Source organism: Tympanuchus pallidicinctus, unplaced genomic scaffold (genome assembly GCF_026119805.1).
Source record: "Tympanuchus pallidicinctus isolate F22 unplaced genomic scaffold, pur_lepc_1.0 scaffold1, whole genome shotgun sequence".
Lineage (NCBI taxonomy): Eukaryota > Metazoa > Chordata > Aves > Galliformes > Phasianidae > Tympanuchus > Tympanuchus pallidicinctus.
Window position 1 is genome coordinate 19,312,461 of NW_026294618.1, and position 19,359 is coordinate 19,331,819.

The 19,359-nt window shown below is 37.2% G+C and overlaps 2 protein-coding genes across 8 annotated transcripts in view; one reads left to right on the forward strand and one right to left on the reverse strand.

The window, feature by feature from the left end:
• Window positions 1-19,359, forward strand: part of FBXO25 (F-box protein 25) — a 653,677-nt gene that overhangs the window by 138,098 nt on the left and 496,220 nt on the right. The gene's annotated exons all lie outside the window — the stretch shown is intronic.
• The window catches only part of ERICH1 (glutamate rich 1), a 97,066-nt gene that overhangs the window by 26,072 nt on the left and 51,635 nt on the right, over window positions 1-19,359 (reverse strand). For 5 of the 7 annotated variants that reach the window (XR_008209983.1, XR_008209980.1, XR_008209984.1 and 2 more), the window contains exons 4-6: window positions 7,920-8,297; window positions 5,707-5,898; window positions 2,578-2,759 (exon numbers count right to left, since the gene is read on the reverse strand). Coding sequence is in view for 1 of the 7 variants with exons in the window: in XM_052697677.1 (XP_052553637.1) it covers window positions 5,707-5,898; window positions 7,920-8,297 (570 nt within the window). In the remaining 6 variants the exon portion in view is untranslated. Of the gene's footprint in view, window positions 1-354; window positions 1,551-2,577; window positions 2,760-5,706; window positions 5,899-7,919; window positions 8,298-19,359 lie in introns of those variants that run through there. The other 2 variants (XR_008209982.1, XM_052697677.1) reach the window with 2 other exon arrangements.

A 19,359-nucleotide genomic window follows, 5' to 3' on the forward strand; every position in this document is an offset into this window, starting at 1 on the left:
CTATGTGTAGTTGATCAGCAAACATCAGCCTGGACTTCACAGTGAGCAAGGGTCTCTTGCAAAGCTGAGAGTCCAGTATGATGCTCAAAGGCTTTGTGAGTGCTCAATGCTTAAGAGATGGGAAAATGTCCCTGTTTGCATTTTGTCAGGCAGGGCTAGCTGGGGAGTAGCGGACCCACAGAGCAGGTAAGAAGGCCCAGTATCCAGGCAGGGGTATCAGACAGTCTGAGTGCCTGTGCTGATATTCGAGGCAGCTGACAATGTGTGCTAGCTTGTGCGCCTGGGCAGTAAAAGCATGTGTGTTCTCACTCGTGAGCTGCAGTCACAACCAGCCAGAGGAGATGACTGAAGACAGTGTCCAGTCTGTGTCAGTCCATGTAGACAGCCATGTCACAGAATTACAGAACTGTAGGGGTTAGAATGGACCTCTGGAGACCATCTAGTCCATCTCCCCCCCTTTACAGCAGGTTCCCTACAGTAGGTAAGCTATAAGGCAGGTTTTAACTCCAGAGGACACACCACAACCTTTCTGGCCAGCCTGTTCCAGTGCTCTGTCACCCTCAAAGTAAAGAATTTCTGTCTCGTGTTCGGATGGAACCTCCTGTGTTCCAGTTTGTGCCTGTTGCTCCTTGTCCTGTTGCTGGGTGCCACTGAAAAGAGCCTTCACACCTACCTGCTCACCAAATATCTATAAGCATTGATAAGATCTCCTCTCAGCATTCTCTTTCTCCAGGATAAAAAGGCAAAGGTCTCTCAGCCTTTTCTTGCAAGAAAGATGCTCCAGGCCCCTCATCATCTTTGTGGCCCTCCACAGGACTCTCCTAAGAAGTTCACTGTCTTTCTTGAACTGAGGAACCTAGATCTGGACACAGTGCTTCAGATGTGTCCTCACCAGGACAGAGTAGAGGGGAAGAATCACCTCCCTCAACCTGCTAGCCATGCTCTTTTCAATACACCCCAGAATACTATTAGACTCCTTTACCACACAGGCACACTGCTGCTTCACACTACTATTGTGTGCATGCGTGTGAATGTGGATGTGCATGGCTCCCTGGGATATGTGCCATGCCTTACTACTGGCTGAACCTGGAAACATGAGAGCTGCAGTTGCATCCAATGGTGATGACAGAGACATCCAGATCTCCAGGGGGAACTCCAGTGGCTGGGCTCCCGTGGGCAGGAAGCAGTAATAGAGTCCCTTAGTTCTGGAGCTTCTCAAAGGCAGCATCCTTAAAACATCCCTTAACACTGTCCCTCTAGTATTGGTAAATACAGGAAGTACAGTTGTTTGCACAGTTCTCACAGACCAGTCTAGACCTGTGTTTTACAGCACTTTCTTTAATTACATGGTCTCTATTATTTTTCCACTTTCACTGTACAGGATAGATGATGCTTACCTAATGAGATGCTACATATCCTCTTTGTGCTGTTACTAGGCCCCTTTATGCACAACATTCACATCTCAAACTGAGAATGAAGTGATTAATTTCCTGTGGAATCCATCAATATAATATCTAGGAGCTTCACGTTCAGCTAGTATTTTTTTCATCCTTCAGTCATGGGATTGAAGCACACATGACATCAGTAAAAAATGACAACTACAATTCAGTGCTTATGTGTCAGCAAGTCAGGAACTTTAAAACAGGAAATACGCTGTTAGTTTCCCCAGTACGAGATCTGGTTTAGGTACAGACATAACTCAAATTCTCCAGGCCTGCATACACTTGCCTTAGCCATTCAGTTAATGAGAAAGAGGTATGAAACCTACCACTAAAACAATGCCTCTGAGTAGGATATACCCAACAAAATAAGAAGAAGATAAAGAACACATGCAATATGTATACCTGCTGGCAATGTATCTTCAAGAATATGTTGGAAGAGATAAACATGTTGTCCCCATCATACTGATGGGGAAACTAACATAGTAAGGAATGAAATGGCTAACTTTGTATCACCTACTAGGTGGATCACTCAACTGGGAGAAGAGTCCCTTGCTTACAAAGCACTGTATTCTTCAGAATTTGAAAATATTTTACAACTACACCATAGATATTATTTACAGATAAATGCAGGTGCAGAGGGGCTGCACAGTAACCACAAAGAGAACCTTGACCCATAGTTCTGTGGTCAGTGAAGCCCACCAAACTAACACAATGGGAAACAGAGTCATTCTAAAACTGCAGTCAAAACTCTTGTATAATTCCAAAGAGTACCTACATGATGTAGATGTAGAAATTTATCTACTTCCATAATTTATCAGTTTATTCATTAAAAATACAGTCCTCGGGTGCATTTTTCCTTAAATTTATATATAAAAATACATTTCTGTTTTTCAAGTACTTCCAGAAAGAAATTATCAGTTTATAAACATAAAAATTACCATATTTCTTGAACAAAATATTTGATACAAACTGAAACAGTTTTAGATAAGGCCCTTATCCCAAAATGAAATACATATACTCATCCAGATGAAGATTCAGGCCACACAGCTTGTGTATAGTCTTGATCAGTAACACAGACCATAACTAGCTGTACCCTGCTTTTGGAGTTTATAAAAATAAAAAATAATTCATTTACCTGAAGATGTAGAATGTATATTGGCACTGCTCTTTCTGAATAATTGCTACTTGACTAAGTGCTTGTATATTAAATTTTAACCCTGCACATATGGACATAAACAAGGCTTTATTTCCTGTTCCTTGTAGGAAGGATATCTGTAATCCAGTAGTGAAACAGAGTAATGATGAACTTGGTGTGATCTGAAACAAAGAAAAAATCACTCTATCAAAAAAATCATGCTATGATTCTATGCAAAATATTTCTCTTGAAACATTTTTATGATATTTCTGAACATTAAAGGAAAAGAGTTGAGTGAACACCTATTTTCATTCCATATTATCATTTCTTTAAAAACCATACAGAGACTTGAGATTGAAGGCTAATATATATGAATTCCTAGATCAACAGGAACATTTTCTTACAGGATGTCAGTTATTTATATGAGATACAATTTTGGTTTATATATTTGAATGCCTTTTTATTATGGTTCATTATTTCCGAAGAAATGAGGTTTAAATGACATGATCATCTAAAAGAGTGCAATCGTCTCCATTTCTTTCTGCAGAGTAACTTCACAAAGTTTGAGCTGAAAATGAGAATTTTTGCATTGAATCACATAAAGACTGCTGTATTAAAGCCCTAAAATTTCTGTCTTAATTCAAGGATTGTCTATTTAACTTTATTTCTTTTTTTTATGATAGGGATTTCTATGTTGCTTATCACATAACATCACATTCAAGATTATTTTATAATGTTATGTTAATACAGTTTCCACATTTAATTTCCTTTTCTTTGAATGCACATTCAAAAAAAAAGAAGTTTAATTTAGTCATTTCAGGGCCTCTATGTATCCAGCCTGCTTATTGTTGGCACACAGTAACTCCACTACTTCTGATGTGCAAAATGTACCTCTCACACAAAGGAGACATATATAAAGGACAACTCTTCAAAAAAAAGACAGTTAAAAGAAGTTTCCAGCTCATCTCTGAGTGATAATTTCCCAGGCAACGAGGGAAGAATATATTTGAAACTTGATACTAACCAGCAAAGGGAAAATGTTAATAGATAATGGAATGAAGTTGATGAGTAAAAACTGAATAAGTTGGTAAGTTAGGAGATAAATACATTGTTTTAAATTAGGTGATCACCTATGCTTTAATAACTGATGTGAAATAAGAATTAAGTAGCTCTCATTTCAACCAGTTTCTAACCAGCAAATGGAGTATCACTTCCAGTTTCTTTGCTTTTGCACACTGCACTGTGGAGAACCCTGAAGACAACTGGCTGCCTTCTACAAATGGCTACCAACTTATTGATCTAGACCTGCAAAGCTCCCATTGCTAGAAATGTGTGCCTATTTGAGTTCTAAACATTCTCTTCCCTATATTCATAGAAGACTGAAGAGTATTTTTTGTTAAAGGCTACAAAATAAATGGAAATACCAATAGGACTTTTTTGTTTTTAACCTGAACAGTGACAATTCAGACAACCATTTTCAAACAAAGCTTGTTGACCAGCCTCAATTTTACATGATCACTGATGGACAAAGTAATTATTCAGACGCTACGCAGTCTGCCATTTATGAGACAATGACGACTGAACAGATCAATCAGTAAGTCTTAATCATAGAGGTTCTTGCTCTCTTCTAGCAAGGAATAGCCTTTCTTTCTAGGACATCACATCCTAGTGAAGTTAAATAAAATCTGAAAAAAACAGCTTGTAAAAAAAATCAAGATTTCTAATATGTAGACATTCTTCATAAAAAGCCATATTCTGCATTTCTGTAACAAGTACTTGAATCTACTGAGACAACAAATCTTTATAATTGTGACTTTTATCACCTGTTCATTGGGAAAGAAATCTGAAATGTTAAAAACTGTGCAAAACTGCCTATTGTTGTGTCAAAGATAGGGAAAATAAATGTATAATTAAATGTGTAATTCAAGAAAAAATTTCAGAGCATTATATTCTCATTCACTGAAATTCCTCAATTACTAACTGCTAAATTTGGCTGAGTCAAATTAATATTTAGCAGGTGTTTAATTATCCTTTAATAATTCACAACAATATCATAGAATCGTGGAATCACAGAATGGTTTGGGTTGGAAGGGACCTTTAAGATCATCTAGTTCCAACCCCCTGTTATAGGCAGGGACACCCCCCACCAGACCACGTTGCTCAAAGCCCATCTAGCCTGGCCTTGAATCAATCTGTGAACCTGGCACAAGATCAGAATTGAGCCCAGTGACAGGAGTCACTGGCAGAAAAATCAACTGAAAAGTAAAGTTTTAAGTTGTATCAATAAAAATAAAATTTAATTAAAAAGAAAAAAAAAACCACATCACAAAAAAACCAAAACACTTCAGCAAATTGTTTTCTGTTTTTTTTTATGTGACAAATACAGATACTTGAAAACTAGAGTAATTCTATGGATTTGATTCTTACTTGTTTCATTTTCTCTTTTCAATTTGATATTTCTGTTACAGAAGAGGAAACAAGGGCAGCTTGTCTAGAGACTGCAAAACTAGCAGAATTCCTGCTATCTTGTGCAGAATTTGGGTAAGGCCCATGAGGAATATCTTGAATGTGGTCACTTCAACAGTTCCACTTGGATTTAATCAATAGAAGCTGATTTAGGTCATTTAATAAGGGGAGAATTACCATTACCACTATTCCTGCTGAGTCTTGCTTAGTTTGCAAATGTGTATTACATCTGACAAGACTATCTGACAAGAATTAAGATCATAAAATCTGGGCTTGCAATTAATTCTTGAACCAAATTCTTAAATGCAGGAATGATTTTGTTCCATGCACACCTGGACATTTTGTATCTATTAGAACTCCGAGGGCTGCCATAATCCTTTTTTATATCTTAAAGAATCTGTATTTAATGTAAAGAAAGTGCTTTAAGAACTTAATCATCTTGCACTCTGCAACTGCAGAATACAGAAACTTCATAACTAAACAAGAAATAGGGGGAATTTTTACATTTTCTGTGGGACTGATCCTTTCAAATCTTGCCTAAGCGTAGGCTTACTAGTATACAATTATTTACTGCCTCACAACACAAAAATCTGTGACAAATCTGAATTTTAGTCCACACAAAAAAAGAACATCAGAGAACGATCATGAGTCAATAGTACATACCAGGAGGCATCACGGAATGTTCTTGGAATTGTTTCAAAGCATCCTTCAGTCTGTCAATATCCTGTAGCAATATAAGGGATTTCATCTGATGTAGAAGAGTTAGATCTGAAGAAGATATGTTGCGAGATTCAAGACACTGTAAAAGCTCTTGAGCAGCTGAATTTACAGTAGAATCTGTGCATTTTGATTTATCTGGAAAAACAATAAGAATATTCAACATGCACAGAGAATTTTCACAGATGGCAACTTTCTTTTTACTACAACTTACAACCAAATATCACGTACTAAACAGATCTACTTTTAATTAATTATTTAAACAATTATAAATAGGGAAACTGTAAAAAGGACAATAAAATTCATCATGACACGAAGGCAAGATAAATCTAAATTTGGTATGAGAAAAGTATGATGTAGAGAGTGAACTGTCACCAAAGCCTTTGGTTCTTACACACTATGCATTATAAAAATGTGTTTTTTTTATTAAACCAGCAAACCAAGTTACAAGAGCAGGCTTTTCCCGACTCAGCTTTCTGATTTAAGTAGAAGGACTGTAACCCAATGTGACCTTTTGAAAGTGCTGCTAAAAACAATGGTTTCCAATTTTATCCAAAAAAATGGATAATTTAAAAGTCACTCAACTGGATAAGGCAAAGAGCATAATGGCAGAACAATATATATACTAAGACTCTCTTAGTAAGAGAGTTAGTCACACTGACTTACAGATGTAATGTCTTACCTGCCAGGTTTTCTGTCAGCTGTGCAGAACTGACCAGTTTTCTGTTCTTGGACACATATTAATAACAGAATGGTTAACTGAGTTTGCAGTTTTACTCAGTCTGGAATTACACTACTGCACATGCAAATGGTGTAGGCTACATTTACTTAGCCACACAATAAAGTAGGAAAATTCTGATTTCTGATGATGGAAGTACATTAGCTAGAAAGTAGGATGGTTTTCAAATATTAGACGTCACATGAAGACTTGACACAGCAGAAATATTTTAACAGTAAGCAAAGAAAATTCTACGCATAAATCTTGAGAAAAAAAATAGCATGAAATCCCTCGTGTCATCCTAATAGGGCTTTTAAAGTAATTCAGTAGTCGAAAGATGAATTTTATGGGAGTAGTTTTGACAGCTCTAACTTAAGGTGGGTTATATAGGTAGGTAAGCTGTTTAATATTCTTCATGTAGCTCCACAAAGACAGCCAAGGCCATGCACTCGGAAAATATTTTCACTGCTTTTTTTTTCCAATTTCATAAAACAGTTATAATTTTAAAGCTACGTTCTGAGCTGAGCAGCTAAAGAGCACAATATCTTACCTTCGAGAAAACACATTTACTTCTAGAAGATACCAACAGAATCTGGTGTAAGTACATATAATTACGATACCTACCATTAAAACATCATTATTTCTGGAAGACATTTATGACGCCATAGAAAGCATCATACACAAAACTTTTTTGGAGGGCAAGAGAAGAAACACATTTAGCTACAACAGTAAGAACTTCTCTGATTTTAGTGGCCAAAGTGGTTGTACAATAGGCTATTAGGGATCATAACTACGTAATCCTATCTAAAGTGCTACAGAAAGTGCATTAAGCATCAGCTGACATTCATCTTTTTCACAACTACTTTAAGGAAAAGTGAAAATACATTATGAAAATATGAAAAGTCATTCCCGACGCCAACAGTAACTTCCTCTTTCCTCTTGAATGCAATCTGTCCAGATTTCATTGTAAATTAGAAACAAACCTCCTCCTGGGAAGGAGAGCTTTTTGAAAAGTAGGTTGGATTGGAGACACTAAGCATGAAAGCAATTTAGAACAGCAATTATTGCCTTCATCTGAGCATTTCCAAAAGCAAGTAATACCGCTGGATGTTTGCTTTCAGAGAACAGAAGAATTTGGTCCATGTTAACCACTACACTTACTCTGAACACGCTGGAATATTTTAAAAATGAGAAAGAAATATTATGTGCGTTTTCAAACACAGAGAAACAAAGCAATTAGGACTACAGTTTTTTATGTTGATAAGGATGTTTTCTTGTATACACCAGAAAATGGGACAAATGCTAATTATCTGCATGACTTACGAGCTCAAAAGATACACTTCTCTAGTAGACTTGGCCCATTCTATGGAAATAAGAAGTGAACATCTATTTTCCTCACGTGGCAATATTCACAGAAGAAAAAGGAGAAAGTAATACATACTGTCAGCAAAATAAATTTGCTGTGTTGCCTGCAAGAAATCCAGAATACTATCTGCCTTTTCATCTGTGTCTTTTAAGTCTGCTGCTCCTTCTCTGTTGCTTTTGTCAGGCTGATATGTAAAATCCACACCGGTAGTTTTTGTTAGCAAGCCAGCTGCTCTCATTTTTTCTTTCTGTCGCTTCTTTTTCATTTTTCTCCTTTTGTTTTTGCTGATTTTGGAGCTGTCTATCTGCTGTAGATGTAAATTATCTTGAACAAGAGTGTCCCGCATTCCAGATTCTACTTGTTCTCCATGTAAATCATTAGAATCTTGTAAACTGTTCTTTAGTTTCTTTCTTCGAATGCGTTTTCTCTTGGTTTGTACTTCATGTTCCTCCTCTGCAGATTCAAAAACGAAATGATAGTTGTAAATAAGATTTGTAATAAGCACTTTGGAACTGCATAAAATGATACACTATTCCTTTCAAATTTTGGGACATCTGAGTGTCTCTAACTTTGCTTTTGATTAGAATTCCTTTGAGTTCTACAATGTCGAAGCCAACTTCTTTGAATGCATTAAGAAAAGCTCTTCTCCCTTTTACTTTCAATAAAGACTGTATTCTCCTTTGTGCTACATACTTTAGATTATATTACACATAATATGGTTCTGCACAGAGAGTAAAGCCAAAAAAGCATCAGGGCCAAAACTAGTGCGTGCAGGCTGGGGAGTATGGGATGAAGAACTCTCCTAAGAGGTCCACACTACCAGCTGCTAGACTTCGACCAAGAATGCAAAAAAGCATGTAATTCACAACGAAGGACTGATGCATCCCTCCATGATAGTACTGTGCCTTAAAAACATCAGACATCTGTTTCTGATTCTTCTACTTTCTTCTTCTTAAGCATCATTGTTCTTTGGGGTATCATACTGCTAGCTCAGCTTTGGACATCATCTTTCTAGGGAAAGCATGCAGGGCATCAGTGACCTTGGAAAGTAATCTGTGTTCCTTTAACAGCCTGCCTTGGTTCTGCCATTCCCTTGATACACTGTAATTTCCTTACAAGCTAATTCTTCAAAAGGTTCAAACACCAAGGGAAAGAAGTCCCTCCTGCTCTCCAAGACAGCTTTCATGTTGCTTTATTCATATCTTATCAGTGTACATAAAACTAGACCTCTGAATTTCTCACCCTGACCTCATTTCTGACCTTGAACTGACTTGCTCCCACACAAGTTCACTTCTGAATGCAAGCCCTCCTGGTACTAGCAAAGGAAGACTGCCAGAATCCATCCTCCTTTTGACTGCGCTGCTGCTGAAATCTGTATTCAAGCCTATAATAATTTCCCATGTAATGAAGTAAAATTCCCTCTTCCATAGTCTAACAAAATGCTCACACATTTAATCACGGAGCCCTGAATACCAGTGCTCCTCTAATGCTCTGCCATTATAAGTTAAGCCATTTATCCTCCCCTTAACCTCTACCTGCACATTTCTAAATTCCTCTCATCACACCGAGCCCGATCACCTGATTTTATGCAATTCTCTCTAGAATCTTTGCTTGTCTAATGCCAGAGTGATCCAGCAGAGACATCTGGAGCCCAAATTACGTTTCCAAGTGATCTGCGTGGTATCCTGAGCTGCCTCTGACATCCCCAGAGCGTTTGGCTTTCTCATCACTCCTCCCCCTCCAGTCTTTGCCTCTATTTTCTCCATAGATAGAGGCCTTCTCTTTCATTTCTGTTTCTTTTTCTGTCTTGAACTCTGTCAGCTCTGAGCCACTTTCTCTCTTTAAATATCACTAAAAGACTTTTAGTTCTTTAGCTGACAGATGACTCACCACAAAGCAATTTTCTATACTTTCTATGAAGAAGGCTGCATAAAAATAAATTTGCTGTATTGTAATTGAACGGCACAGCATGTTAAAGACACACCAAACATCACCTCATATCCACAGTGTGGAATGTTTTGCATGCATGGTATTTGAGCTAAATATCTTTATACATGATTTGAGCATATGGAACGTGGGAAAAATAACGTCTATGTGGTCCTGTAGGAATAAAATAGCAGAACTGAAGGCAGATATGAATGGTGAAAGATTATATAAACAAAACATCAGTGTTTCATCTCAAGATCTTAATTTGGAATTTCATGGGAGTACTTGTGTTATAATAGGTGAATTCCACTATAAACGCAGTTCCTTAAAATTTCTCAGCCCTCTGTTAACCTGAACACACTGTTTGCTAATACAGCTACTCTAATTTGGGCTCTCAGCGAAGTGGTACAACATGTTTTCATGCATCCAAGAATCCCTAAATCACAGCAAAACTATGGCATGTTGTGTAGTTAAGCACTCTCAATTGATTTTAAGCCACCTGAAAGAAAAATGGTGCACAAGGGAAAACAGGGCTTAAGATAATTAAGTTTTGTTCCAAATCCAGAAGTTTCCTTATCTGTGGCAGATCAGGACAGCAAAAGGTCTGAAGAGAGTAGGTGAAAGCGTCTAAATGCAGATTTCTTGTAGCATTCCTATATACCAGTGTTATTAGGATTACCTGATTAAAAGGAAATTAGAGCTGTACTGAGCTTCCTCCAACACAAGAAACAAATAAAATTCAAGACGTTACCAAGTTCTTTTCAACTTTTTACCATTCCTTGTCACATATTGTAACAAATTCTCAGTAAGACTGAAATTTTGCTCTGATTATTCCAGTTTTCCCCTCTTGACAACCACTGCCCGATGTATGGAACTAGTCATGGTCTGACACCAGCAAGAAATGAAATTAGATGCTGGGAAATGCAAAGCAATGTACACAAATCGATTAGTCTGGACAACTCACTGCTATGGTCAGAGTGAACTGTTCTAAATATGGGAAAAGCAACCAAAAACCAGACCTATGGGAAGCTCAACAAAAACATACGTTCAGTGGGTATCAGCGAGCAAATCAGCAAACACCTTGTATGCATACCAAAGAAACAGGATGGAAAACAACAACAACATTACAAAGCTATTACATAAATCTGCTGTACTCCTCAAGCTTGATAAGATTTTATTCTTAGCACAGTCCCAGCACAAGATGTTGTCAGAAGAGAACATGACTCTCATAGAAGTTATCAGAGACATGCCAAAAATATATGTATTACTTGACTGAAACAAAGATTAATAAAATGGGCTCTATTTCTGCCTCCTTATGCAAGAACAAGGTGACACCTAATTAATCTGAGCAGTTTCACAAGCAAATAGAAAAAAAGTAAACACCTGTTTTCTGAACAATACAGTTAACTTATTAAATTGACAAGCGTGCAGTAAGCAGAGAAACCAAGAGATTAAAGGGATTCAAGAAGTGGTTGTTTATGCAGGCAGCAAGGCTACCTGGTTACAACAGTTATGCTAATACATAAATAGGAGTTGTAGAAAAAATACAAACACTAATGTTTAAGTCACAGCCCACGGAGTGATATTAAATCAAATGTTCAGTAGGAGTCAGCTCCTATAACTTGAGCTGTCTAAAAAGTATGTACTTAGTGCATACTTAGAAGTATGCTCCCTCTATTAAATCCAGAGGCCAGAATTTTCATAAAGCAATTTGCCTCATCCTAAACCACCTGCAATGGAAAAGCACCCTGATGGTCTTCACCACCTCTATCTCCCTCCCTCTCTTAACTACAGAGGAAATGCAGACAGTGAATTTGTATTAGATACTTTCAACAATTGAGAAGAGTTAGTCTCTTTTACAAAAATTGGCAACATGGAAAAAGATTCTTCTTTACGAGAGCACCAAAGTCTGGCTCTGATTTTTTATTAATGAACAAAATCCACTGTCCTGTGCACACAAACTTTTGTCTGATTCTCAACATTTCAAACCAGCAGGAATTTTAAAAATTTCAGTAGAAATCAACCTGGCTGCAATAATTTTTCACATGGGCTGAAGAGGCTGATTATGTCACAGTGTCACTATATGAAAAATGTGTCATGTATATTACTTAAGCAGACTTAATGACAAGTTAGATCATAGTATCATCAAATGATAGAAGGCTTGGGTTGGAAGGAACCTCAAGGATCATGAATCTCCAACCCACTGGGCTGCCAATCTCCACATTTAATACTAGACCAGGAGCCAGGGCTGCATCCAACCAGGCCATGAACACCTCCAAATGAATACAGATACTTAACTACCACAGAAAGACACCAGCTTTTGACCACACAAACTGTACTCACAACCTTGTCCCAACCCAACAAGATTCTTCTCTCTCTGTACCTACCAGCTGTCACCTCTCTCCCTCCTGTAACCCCTCTTTGCTCCACATGCAGCTTAGTTTATCACATAATCTAACTATCCAGAAGCAACTGTCTTCAATCTGTTTAGCCTAGACTTGCTGTCCTCTGTCTGACTGAGCAAAGTAGCTCCCAGATAGAATGTTCATGACCATTTTTCACCTATGGTAATTTCTTTTAGCCTTAAATAAGTGTTAATAGGAACACTCTTCAGGATCTGCTAGGAATTTAACTTTTTTTTCCCGACTGGATTATTTTTAGCCTTTCTTGATGTAGTTTACCATGCAGATGCACAGTCACACTAGTCTGACTGACAGAGTGATGTAAAAGTGGTAATGAATAGCCTGAAAAAAAGACAAAAGATAAATGATTTATTAACAACTCATTTTATGTGGTCTGAAATGTAAAAAATCTTCTCTATGCAAATCTCATGTCTCCTTAACAGAAGAGGGGCACAGCTCCACCAATGAAGACTTGAAGATGGTTTATAAAAACTACTTACTGAATTTTGATAATGAAAAGTTCACATCCAGCTTGTTTCTTCGGAAAAAAAAAAAGCATATAACATAAATAACAGTTTACATTAGAACTTTGAATTTGCTGACTTTATTTATTAACCTCTATGGAGTTAGGGAGCTAATTTATGTAATTCATCAGTAGCTGGAGACACAAAGAGATTAAATTCCATAAGGTAAGAGCAAACTATTTCTGCTGTGTCTCCCACTCCCACTAACCATGAGTATGAACACATTGCTGGCAAATACATGATTGAAAAGGGCTTCAAGCCCAGCTGTATTTTCCAAGTGCCTTCATACAAACAACAGAGGAAAATATCCAGGGAAAGCATCACATAAGACAATGAAAGCAGGAAGACTATTTATTCAGGTGTCTGCAAGTCTAAGAAAGGTATGCAAAATTTCATAGCATGCCAAACTCCAACTACCCGAAAACAAACAGATGATGGTAAGGATTTTTAAAGAACCCTAAGTATTATTAGAACTTTCCTTTAGAACAGCACAGCCCAAAAGAAAAAGAAGAAGATAAAGCAGCCTGAGGAAAAGACAGACAAAGAACATCCTCTGAGCTCCTCTATAACACACTCATCATAACTCAAGTACAGTAGCTGGTTCTCCTGCTCAAGGACCAACTCCGACAGTATGCTTTCCAGACCTTGTTCATAGCAGTTCTGCTTTTTTGCTGAGATGAAACAGGACATGAATCTCTCTCTCTCTCTCCTGGTATTTCATCTAATTTAAAATTTTTTTTTTTTTTTTTCTCTGATATACAAGATGAATTTTCCATGTATCAAGCAGTCAATCCAGAATAATTTCATTTTGGTTTAGAATCTTGCAAGAGAAAAAAAAGTTATTTTTCATGCAAATTAAAATATCAGCAGGTTATAATTTGACTAAGATCGAAAAACTTTGGTTAACAAATGCAACAAAATATAATGGCTCATTATAAAAAGAGCAATACTGAAAAGATCTCAGGAGCACATAAATATTTTTAGTCTCTTTTTTGGAGAGTGCAGTAATGTCATCTGATAATTTGAATCAGAAAAAAAAAACCCTTCTCATGTTCTTAGTGATCTTCAGCATTTTTGATGTTGGTGAATTGGTAAACGTTGTACATCTCTTGTGACCCTACACATAGCAGGGGGGTTGAAACTATGATTATGGTCCTTTTCAACCCAGGCCATTCTATATGCTGCTTACCACAACTGGGTACTACCTTCCTGATTTCAGGCAAATTCAATTAACAGTGATGACAATGATAAGTAAAGGCATATATCTCACAGTGCATTTCTACCATGAATGTTTACCTGGCTTTATACACAGACCTGTATGAACTGTATAGCAAACTGCTGCTTTTTACACTAATAATTCCCATCATTTTGGTTGTTTGTTTTTTTTTTGACTGCAAACAAGTACTGACGTTTTCATGGTTATTTTTCACACGGCAAAATCTGACTCCTGCTTGGTACAGCCAACTCGGTGACAGGTGAACTTGACTGTTTTTTCCCAACTGTATCACTTGACAACTACCTGGGTTTCACCTGCTGTTTTTGACAAGCCAATCTATTTGGGATGACACTGTAACCAGCTCTTGTCATTACCACAGTTAATATCTGTGTATCAACAAGAAACCTGACCTCCCCAGTCACCCTTTTTACCTGACCAACTATTATTGAACATAAATTTTGACCTCCCTCTACATTGATGTGTGCTGCTATTTGTCCAGTTACCAATTCTGGGACTTTCTCTTTTATGCTACGTCTCAAAAACCTTTGGAAATTTAAGGAAAGCACATCAGCTGTACTACCCATAACCACATACTTCATGGCTCTTCAAAGAAATCCAAGATGTTTGCAATTTCCTTTTTGCAAAATTCATGTTATCTTTCCCACATAGATCACAGCTCTTCAGGCACCATGAATCTTATTTTGCATTATAATTTGTGCTAAGCTGCCTAAGGCCAAAACCACAATAACAAGCTTGCAGTTCCCTGAATGGTTTAAAAACTGTTTTTAAAAACTGGCATCACAGTATCCATCCTCAAAGTCTTTGATAACAAAGGAATTTTGAGTGGTTATGCATTAGTGCCAGCTATCTGGTCTTTCCTTTCCTTGAATTCTTTTAGATTTTTTAAGTCTGATACTTGTGATCTTATTATACCATTATTTTTGTTCCATGATCACTAAATCACACGTGCTTTGAAAAATCCCAATGAAGAATCTCCCTTTGCTTGCCTTGCTGAGTTTTGACATTTAAAAATCTGAAACATCATTTGAGTATATAACCCAATAGAAACCCAACAGTTTCTATCAACTTCCTCTGTTCAGTTGTTTAGTTGTGTCGTCTTCCTTTGACTTTTTCTCAAGGCTTTCAAAACAGGAGGTGGGTGCTGGACTTTCACATATGGTGTCCTTAAGTAGCTCCCACACCACCTGGTGTAGTGTTTTTTCTCGTAGCTGCTGTCTTCTTTGTTCTTCCTGGTAAGAACCTTTACTTTTCTGTACTGTCTTTTCTTAAGTGGATCAAAACTGTTGTGAATTTTGTTGTTGTTTCAGTAGGCTGTTGAGCCTAACTGCAATACAGTCACTGCAGCAATGTGCCTCTTCTGAACCACAGCACACAACTTTACTCAGGATGAGGTCCAGGGTCAAATTTCCTCCTTCAGTTCTATTAACCAATGTCTTAGCTATTGACTGTGTCTAAAATGAGGCTTTGCACAACACTCTCATTTGTGACAGTCACATTATCTGTACAGGGAGAAACTGAAGACCCCATTACTGCTCTGTATCTGCTGCTTCTCTGATCTTACAGTACACAGCAGCAATGTGTATTCACAATCCCAGCTGGATATATGATGAAACAGAATCCGAGCTTGCTTTGCTCAAACGCATTGATCTAAGGCATCCAGGAGATATTTGAAATTATTCCAATGAATAAATTAATATCAACAATATGTTTTGGGCCTTCTGCCCCTTTATGCAAAATGTGTTTTATGAAGTGCCTTTTGTAAATAACAACTTTGCTATTACAAATTCAGTACAGTTCAGTGACTTAATTTTTAAACAAAAGGAAATATTTTGACCTTTTAAAGATCTTTCTCATTAATGTTATTTTTTAATTTCAAGTTCCTTGTCTTTATTTTTGCTTTCTTGGGGTGATGTGCAAACAACGTTTGTATGGAGGCATCACAGAGCATTTCCTAACTGAACTCAATGGTGAGCCCAAAAGCCACTGAAAATGATTGTATGGATTCAGTAAGAAAAATAGGGAGCTGAGCAGATTTCACAGCCATGAAAACAGAACGGAGATTCAATAATAAGCAGTCATTCTTCTGAAGGCTCCCAAATCAGAAATGTTCAAGGAGCCTAAAACTGCCTACGGAGTTTTTAAAGCTTAGCAGCTGCAAAGACTAATTGCTACTAAATACAGAACTCTTCTTAGTGTCTGGCTAATAAGATCCCATTTTTGTATTTGAACAGACAGCAACACCATGAATTGGAGGGGGAGACTTGTAGCATGTATATTAAAAAAATAGGAGGTATTTTAAACATTTGATGACATATGTACACTTAGAAATCTTATTCTTTCTTCTATCTTTGTATGCAACTGCTTTATTTTCAGAGTTTACTTTAAAATCTTTTTTTTTTTTCTGATCTAGATTGCAGTGAATGTTTATATAATCCAAACTTCTCCCTTTGCTCAGAAATGATGAGAAAAGATGCAAGCTTAAAATCCTTACCAGCTTTTAAAATGTTATTTCCAAATACACCAGCTGAAATGTGTAAGCAGGTACTGAGACTACAAGAGCACAGAATACTAAATGATAAGCAACCTAATGGAAAAATGGTATTTAGTTTTCCCTTGTGATAAGTGGTACCAAAGAGCAGATCTAAGCTGCAATGTAACAGCACGCAGATGCTGAAATAGCAAAATTAAGACACTTAGCAATAAAATCCAATCTCAATTTATCAACTTCATAATCAAAGTAATAAAATATTTCGATGTGATAGGTACTCAATTCAATTACTGTAATATTTTACAACATTTCTTAATTTTTTACATCATATGCAATAACCAATCACATTCAACATCACATGTGACAGTTGCCACAGCTACAATTTATCACACGGTTCTCTCAGTGAATCATAATTCAGAATACATTGGAAATAGAAAGTCTGGCAGAATGCAAATCTTCCAAGTGTTTTATTTTGCATGATTTCCTTACTCCATTTGTCCTGGGATCTTAACTCTGATTTTAATTAAATTTAATTGATAGTTGGACTAGATGATCCTGGAGGCCTTTTCCAACCTTGATGATTTTGGGATTCTAATTAAATGTCAGTGTGTGTAAGCAGTTTTGTAAAAACAGGGATGAATAAGGTTCACCTTATTTTTATCAGTCACACAATAAAGCAGCTTTCTTTTAAAGAGCTACTGAAAACAATGTAAGTAATTTCGTAATGACCAAGTGTCCAATCGTGAGCTAATCATACACATAAATATGCAAACAAGTATGCTGTAAAAATGAGAAATACTATAGGAAAGATCCTGGAAAGTAACGTAAAGCATTCAACTGCCAATCTGTAATAGCTGGGAATCTGGTGCCACAGTCTTTCCAGTGATGTGTGCAGTTCTTTGTTGCAAGCTGTGCTGCACTGGGGTTCACACCTGGCCAGAGCTGTGAGGGTAGACTAGGCAGATCTTTTATCAACAACGAGCATTCTCAAAACACTGAAACAGCTTTTTTATAGGAAAGTTAGCTTGCTCATGAACAGACAATAGGATAGGGGACTTCCTAGGAGTGAAAGCTCAAAATAAGGCAGAACAAAACCAAACAATATGTAAATATATCTCTTCTACAAAATGTATCTCTTTCAGCAAATGTCTCCTCATCAACTAAGGACTCTGTCCTGCCTTCTCTACTGGGCAACTGAAGTGTTTCAAAGAATGAAACAAGATACTAAACTGTGATTATCCTTAACAAATGGCAAAGAAAAACAACAACAAAAACAACAGATAAGCAACAATACCATCCTCTACACAAACAGACATTTGCGAAAGGACTGGAATAATTTTGATACATTTTCTCAACAAGACAACACATACTGTTGTTTCCTAGGAACTGATCCCTCTGTACTTCTACTCTATGCTTCTAAATTGCCGTGCAAATTGTTACTGGGATAACATGGATCACTCAGTCTATCTCTTCTAGAATTCCTTACGTTGCTACCTATAAGTGAAGAACATAGAATAGCAATGTGAGCACAGTGACCTATCTGTTCAGCTTAGTAACATGTCATGTTCTTTTTACTTCCCAATTAGTTTGGTGAAAAACAGGAACTGCTCAGCATCTCATTGAAGGACAGTATCTTTCTTTGAAAATGAGAGACTTGCTAACTGTTTTTCAGTTACATGACATGATCTGTGAAACAACGATGTTCATTTGTCTAAATAGGACACTACACTTCATACAAATCTTGAAATATCATCTACTTGCATTACATCTTCCATCATACATTGCACCTTGAATCAGACTCATGACGGTGCTTTTGCTTTTTTGCTTTTACTTACCTGGTACCTTTACAAACTGAAAATTATTTTTTTCTTTTCCATTTCATAGAAGTTGAGGTATTAACAGTGTTAAGTCCCACACTAAATATAACACAGACATGCTTCATTTTTCTTTCCCTTCAATATACCTGTGCATACACTTAAATAAGTGTTACTGTCTATCTCACACACTTTAGAGAACTGGCTGATGTATGCTACTAATAATGCCATTGAGAGGAAGGCAAATTCTCTCGTTGGCATAAAAAACCATTGCCTCACAGAAAGAATGAAAGCATTTTGAAGAGAATTCATTCTAACACAAGCACTTAACTTCAGTGTACACTGACTTTCAAGAAGGAGGTTCTCCCTAAATAGAATGCACAGCAGCAGTTAAGAAAGGGGAATAAATCCAGTTCTAGGCCTTAATGATTCTTCCTTTTTACGTTTCTCCCTTATGCAATTTGCATCAAAGTCTTTTTGGACTTAGGGAGGACAAAGTTTCAAAAGAAAACACATTTCCCTGGCTTAATTTTAAACCAGTTGCCTCCATCTGAGACAGGCAAACTGAGGTGTAACTGAACGATGCTTTGGCCCTGATGAAACTGGACAGCATGGCAGACGTTTTTTGCTAAAGATGCAGTAATTATTTCCTCCAATACTTAGGGTAGCCAGGTCATAATTGATTTTTCTCAAGTACTACATCATAGAAAGCTTTCTGACACTAAAGAACTGTACGAGTGCTGCTCCCAAAGTAATGTCTCCTATTTTATTATGTTGGCTTACGACACCAGAGACAAATATTGGTGTTATGGCAAATATGGTGTTATGGTTCAAACGTTGAACCTTCTCACCAATATTCTGTTACATTTTGTTGCCACATGACAGATGGCAGCAGAGGGGCAGTCTGACACAATGGCGTGTGAAGTGTGGCACCCATGGAAGAGTGGGGAAAGCAAAGGTATGGAATTGAGTTCCTCCATGGAGAAAAAACAGCATTTACTGACATTCATCAACACTTGTTGAGTATTTCTGGAGACCGAACAGTGGATGTGAACACAGCAAGATGGTGGTGGTTTCAGCAGAGGCAACATTGACAGTGGGAGACCTCCCCTGGTGCAGGTTTT